Source organism: Canis lupus, chromosome 21 (genome assembly GCF_011100685.1).
Source record: "Canis lupus familiaris isolate Mischka breed German Shepherd chromosome 21, alternate assembly UU_Cfam_GSD_1.0, whole genome shotgun sequence".
In the NCBI taxonomy this organism is placed as follows: domain Eukaryota; kingdom Metazoa; phylum Chordata; class Mammalia; order Carnivora; family Canidae; genus Canis; species Canis lupus.
In genome coordinates, this window is record NC_049242.1 from 29,406,827 (window position 1) to 29,414,028 (window position 7,202).

Consider the following 7,202-nt stretch of genomic DNA (forward strand, 5'->3'; position numbering starts at 1 on the left):
ATGCTCCAGGATCTTGGACATTCCAACATCTCGAAGTCCCAAGTCTCTGAGTTCATTCTGTTGGGATTCCCAGGCATTCACACCTGGCAGCACTGGCTCTCCCTGCCCCTGGCACTGCTTTACCTCTTAGCTCTCACTGCCAACATCCTTATCCTGATCATCATCAAACAAGAGGCCACACTGCACCAGCCTATGTACTATTTTTTGGGGATCCTGGCTGTGGTAGACATGGGACTGGCTACCACCATCATGCCCAAGATTTTGGCCATCTTATGGTTTAGTGCAAAGGCCATCAGTCTCCCTGAGTGCTTTGCTCAGATGTATGTCATACATTGTTTTGTGGGCATGGAGTCAGGTATCTTTGTCTGCATGGCTATAGACAGATATGTAGCCATTTGCCAACCACTACGTTATCCATCAATAGTTACTGATTCTTTTGTCGTCAAGGCAACTGTGTTCATGGCACTCAGAAACAGTCTGGCCACCATCCCAGTGCCAATGTTGGCTGCTCAGAGGCACTACTGTTCCAAGAACCAAATTGAGCATTGCCTATGCTCTAATCTTGGAGTCACTAGCTTATCCTGTGATGACAGGACAATCAACAGCATCTACCAGCTATTTCTTGCCTGGACACTGATGGGGAGTGACCTGGGTTTGATTTTCTTATCATATGTTCTGATACTTCACTCAGTGCTGAAGCTGAATTCAGCAGAAGCTGCATCCAAAGCCCTAAGTACCTGTACTTCTCACCTCATTCTAATCCTGTTCTTCTACACAGTTGTCATTGTTATTTCCATTACCCACAGTGCAACAATGACTCTTCCCCTCATCCCAGTTCTGCTTAATGTACTACACAATGTTATTCCTCCTGCCCTTAACCCTATGGTATATGCACTCAAGAACAAGGAGCTCAGGCAAGGCTTCTATAAGATTCTGAAGCTGGACAACAAGGGTAACTAACACTGAGTATGGGCTCATTTAGATAATTCTCCTACATATATTTCATTATATTTGCCAATCATTAAACATGGCTCATGAATTAAGGAACATATACACTGGCAACTTTTCAGTTAGTATAAGGAATCTGCGGTAAAAATGAAACTTCAAAAACGGGTGAAACCAACATTTGAAATTTTGGTACTCAGGAAATATCTTCGTCATAACACAATGATACTAGTTATCTCAAGGAATCCAAGGGAAGGACAAATGGAAAATGAAATTCACTGTCTTACCTAGTTGCCCTGGCTAGAACTTTAGACAATGTTGAGTAGGCGTGGTTTGAGCAGATATCTGCTAGTCTCTTCTTTTTGACTGGAGCATTTAATCCCAGCACATTGTTTACTGACAACATAGGACTTACTCCTGTCATTTGTCTTTTTGCTTTTTGATGTATCTTATATCTTTTTAATGGGCAAAGGATTGGAACAGATATTTCTCTAAAGATGTTGTATAATATCAATCAACTATGTGAAAGATGCTCAACATCACTGGTTGTTAGACAAATGCAAATCAAAATCATAATTTGATGATGAGTGATGTTATAATACATCTTGTATCCTATAAAATGCCCATACGTTTTTTTTTAATCAAGTGAGCAAGTATTGGATTTTGAGGATACAGTGGAGTCCTTGTATAATGCTGGTGCAAATATTAAATCATACAAGAGATATGGAAAACAGCTCTGACAAATAGACAAAAAAGCCAAGCCCAATGACCATATAACTCAACAATGCAACTCCTGAGTATATACTCAAATAATTAAAAATAACTATAAGAATAAAAACTTGTACATGAATTTTCATAATAGCATTATTAGCCAAAAACTGGAAATAATTCAAATGTCCATCAGCTTTTAAATGCAAAAAATTAGGTATATTCATACAAGGAAACTAATTATCCATTAAATATAAAATATTGATACATGGTATTATAGATATGAACTTTGAAAACATTCTGCTAAGTGAAAAAAGCCACACACAGAAGGGTTCATCTTTTATCTACATCTTGTTTGATTGCACTTATGTGAAATGTTCAGAACTAGTTAAGTCTACTGAATTAGAAAGCAGATTAGTTATTACTCAGGGCAAGAAAGACAGTGCAATTGAGAGTGACTGATTAATGTCTATGGAGTTTTGTTTTGAGCTAATGAAAATGTTCTGGAATTATATAGTGCTGATGGTTTCACAGCCACTTAATTTACATTTCAAATGGTAAAGTGATTAATTTCATGGCATGTGAATTTCACCTCAATTAAATATAAAATAAAATTTAAAAACACTGTCAAAGTTTCTCTGCATAGGTAATTATTGTATTATTTCCTGCAATGTAAATGATATATATGTCTAAAAATAGGAAAATCGATAAATAAATCATGTAATACATATGATACACTCTTATGTAATTATATTACTGAATAATTGTGTTCTAATGCACTTGTTTTTAAATGTAAATTGAAAATTGCAGACTCTACATTTTAATATGATATTGTCTAAATCTTTTTTCAAAAATGTGTATAGCAAATATTTGTTAAGAAATGTATCAGAAGTTACCTCTACTCTTTTTAATTTTAGTTCAAATTATCTCCTTCAAAATGCATTTTTATTTTTCCAATTAATAAAAACACAGGCATTACTTTTATTATTAAATTAAAGGAATACAAAACTAAAATTACTTAGTTTTGTTATTTCCCTTATAAGCACTTTTATCATTATTATCTCAAAATTCAGGTTCATTCAGTAGAGCAGCTGACTCTTGGTTTCAGCTCAGGTCATGATCTCAGGGTTCTGGGATCCAGTCCCACTTTGGGCTCTGCACTCAGTGGAGAATCTTGTGGATTCTCTCCTTTCCCTCTGCCCCTCACCCAGCTGGCTCTCTCTCTCTCTCTCTCTGTTTCTCTCAAATAAAGAAATAAATAAATCTTAAAAAAAACACTTTGGTGCCTACATATTCCTAACAATGTATCAGCTTAATTAACCCAAACTTTTAATGAATTTCTACAATTCCATGAAATTATCATCAATCTTATTTTTTTAAATCAAATAAAGAAACATGTGAATGAATGTGTATGAGAGGGATTGCACCATTATGATAAATTTTAAGTACTTTCAACTCCTGTCCTACTGGCCTGACAAACAACCACAACTCCTCAATCAATATTAAAATTGGTAGCATTCATTAATTAAATGTGGCTGTATTTATTCTGATCCTCTCCATATGTAATTCTCATACATAGCAAACAGATATAGATACATGCATAGAAAAGTATTATTTATGTATCTATCATCTTACACATGACAAGAATGTAAAGTTTCCACTCATCTTCCTCCTCAGGGTGACTAGAGTCTCATATCAGCATCTGTGTCTCTGATGTTGTATAATAGCCCCCTTGGGATATATAATAGACATTTTTCTTTAAAGATTCAGTCAGTAATATAGATATCAAGGGATTTAGAGGTTTAGGACTGTGCATGTACATATATTGTAGAATTGTGCTGTTTTTACCAATACCCTTAACTCCTGGACCAGATGGCATTCAACCTACTATTTTGCTGTCCAGAAACTGAGGTATTAAAAGAATATTAAAAGGTGAAAGTAGTAAGATTTTTGTTGTTGTTGTTAGTTCTAAGTTGAATTGGAGAGAAGCTTTGTTAAAGAGGAAAGAGGATTTGGGTGCACATGAATTGATTTTTATATTCTCAGAAGCTTCCATACATCCATTTGAAGGCAGAAGTTTTATAAAAGATCGGGTTTCCATTTTTTTAAAGATTTTATTTATTTTTTGACAGAGAGAAAGAAAGAGGAAGGTAGAGGGAGAAAGAGAAGCAGGGTCTCTGTTGAGTAGAGAGCCCCACATGGGGCTTGATCCCAGGACCCTTGTATCATGACCTGTGCTGAAGGCAGGCATTTAACTGATTGAGCCACCCAGGCACCCTAAGATTGGGTTTTCTTGAAAATTGTTATTTCCCCAATTCTCAGATTACAATTTAGTGTAACTTTCCATCATGATTATGAATATCTATGTTATTTTCCTAAACAAATAGGAATTATTGGTTCTGGAAGTCTCATGGTAATCACCCTTGTCACAAGAAAAAATAGAATAGCTACAGAATAGTTCTCAGCTCTGGTCAAAACACTTGCTTTTTAGCTGCCCTCCTATTGTCCCACAATGAGAACTTAATTTACTTGCTTCACTTCTAGATATATTTATTTGTGACTGTGTTCCTTTCATTCTAGATAACAAAACCTACTTGGAGGAACCCACTGTCATATTGAAAGAAGAACATGAATTTACATTGAGGACAATCTAGTGAGAAAACAAACTTACTCTTTATGGGGATTGAAAAAGAAAATAAACCACAGACCATATAGAACTGTACTTTATAAGTGGTGATATTCCTTTGTTAATGTAACTAATTCAATGCATCTGTCCACCCGTAAGTCAATTTTTCTTGCAGAAAAATTAAATTATATTTAAATCATTTACATTTATTTTGGAAAAAGCTTGAAATAATTTGTCATTAACTCTATTACTTGGTGTTAATCTGGATTTTTGAGAGTTTTGAAAATGTATTGAAGATTACCATAATATCTCATAACAATAAAACCAGTTTTAGTAATCAACACTAGAACTATCAAAAAGAAACATGAAGAACATAACTAGGATATCTGTCTCACATGTAGGCAATATATTCTTAAGAATGGAGCCCCCCCGAAAAAAAAAGAATGGAGCCCATGTAATCTCAGACATTCTTCCTATTTTCAATTTATGAATATTTAGCATTCCCTAATTTTTCTATTTTCTTCAGTTGCATAAACACATAGAATCAAGAATTTACTGATCAAAAATATTGCAAGAGGGAAATGGGGAATGACCCTATTTTTTCAACAACTTTAACAATTTGTATACCTTAGTGAAATACTTACAATAACATATTTCAAAGTCTATCTTGTTTTCATAGTAATCATTTATATGTTTGTAAACATACATGTATATATACATATATATGAATTGTAACAGTTCCATTCCTTAATAATTTCCCCCCAAAAAAGCCAAAAATACAATGTAGGCAAACATGAAGTAGAATTTATAAGTTTGATAGAAAGAAACTTGACAACAATACTGGCATGTAAGGAAACAGTCTTATATTGTAAACTCATATTATTCTTCTGTCAATTCTACAAATTACAAGGCCTTTGTTAGCCTTTCAATGATTAGCTTTTAGTCCACAGCATTGTTGTCAAACGGTAAATTGAAAATCAGCTAATGAGGCCCCTGGGTGGCTCAGTCAGACAAGCATCTGCCTTTGGCTCAAGTCATGATCCCAGGGTCCGGGGATGGAGCCCATCTTGGCTCTCTGCTCAGCAGGGAGACTGCTTTTCCCTCACCCTTTGCCCCTCTCTCCCATTCATTGTATTTTTCTCAAATAGGCAAATTAGATCTTTAAAACAGCTAATAAGTTGAGAAATATTTAAGCAAATTCCTTTTTAAAAGAATTTCCGCATGTGCTAATAAAGTGAAAAAGATAATTTCAGTCTTTTCTGTTGTGGAAAAATGTGTTAAACCTGATGATGACATAATCTGGTACGATTAACTTTAATTGTACACTACAACCATGTCATCTATTGTTTCTCAAAGGCGATTTTTATCCAAAATTTATGTTTTTATTTTCTATTTTGTCTGACATTGATACTTCCTTCCAAATTTGTTTATGTGTCTGATATGTTAGTATGTATTTTGTTTCCTGAAAATATCTGTGCATAACTTATTGTTTTATACGCATATTTTTAAATATGTAAAACGTATGTGTATATAATAATCATTATGTAATATGACCAATTAATAGCACGATTTATTTAATTGACCTTTTTTGTCTAATCCAAAATGTATTTTTTTCTCTGCATTATTTTTCTTTGCTTTTTTGGGGTTTTCTTTGTTTTATCTATTTTATGAAAGACATTTTTTTATGATTTTAAGTTTCTGTTGCATGAAGTAGACATCATAGTTCTATTTCTTCTTGTGGTTTCTTTTATGCTTTGCAAAAAATAATATTTCGACAACAGCATAATAATTCTTGAAGTCTGTTAGAAAATTTAATTCATTTTTACATTAACTTTTTACTCACTCAAAAACATCTGTTGATATCTAATATGTGCATGAAAACTTGCTAGACACTGCAAATACAAGTATCAATACAATATGTCCAAATATCAAGGGTTTGGTTAAACTGTGGCTGATTCAAGAACATCAGTAGGTTTTTACAATACCATGATGTTAGAATACAGAAAAGAGATTGGTCCATCAGAAATCGTATTCCTTACCCATAAAGTTGGCCACTTTTCCAATTATGTCATACTAAGAAGATTTAAGGAATGGTTCTCTGTCCTTTCTGAGAGTGAGTTGAGTCCTTCTGAAGAAGATAATAATTGAAGCTGGATTTGGTGGTGGAAGGACACACAATATAGGGTTGCCAAATCACAAAGCTAATATTACTAGAGTGATCTAAGAAAGAGCAAACATCAATGGAACAAATCACTGATCTGGAACAATCCTAATCATGCTTCATGTTCAAGAGTTTTGCTTCCCTTTTGAAAGATTTCCTGATTTCCAAAAGTTAGTTTAGTTGCAGTTTCTATCTACCCCGGCATGAGTCTGTGATGACACCAGAATGATCTTCAAGGAACTTTCTTATTAATTAGTTTGCCTTGTGTTGCATTGCTATTTCCAAAAGTGTTGCTTTCTGAAGTATCTAATCTTTCATTCTTTGTTTTTTTTAAGACTTTATTTATTTATTCATGAGACACAGAAAGAGAGGCAGAGACATACACAGTGGGAGAAGCAGGCTCCTCTCATGGAACCATATACAGGACTGGATCCCTTCATGGGGATCACACCTTGAGCCACAAGCAGACGCTCAACTGCTGAGCTACCCAGACATCTCTCTTTCATTCTTTGTGAGAATAAAGATATAGGTAGCACAGAAGGGGCACAGAAGCGAGTCTTGATGAGGAATTTGATCGAATCAATTAAGTTAATAGAGTTAGACTTGGCTAGGAAGGCAGGGAACAGGGAAACAGCACTCTCAGACTCTGGCTCTAGCTTCCTAGATATTGTTATTATTATTATTTTATTTATTTTTTTTTAATGATAGAGAGAGAGAGAGAGAGAGAGAGAGAGAGGCAGAGACATAAGCAGAGGGAGAAGC

General features: G+C 34.4%; 1 protein-coding gene across 1 annotated transcript; it reads left to right on the forward strand.

The window, feature by feature from the left end:
- Positions 1-960, forward strand: OR56B2C (olfactory receptor family 56 subfamily B member 2C). Its single transcript, NM_001389014.1, is given in 1 exon segment — positions 1-960. A coding segment is annotated over 1 exon segment (960 nt).
- Positions 961-7,202: the final 6,242 nt, after the last annotated feature.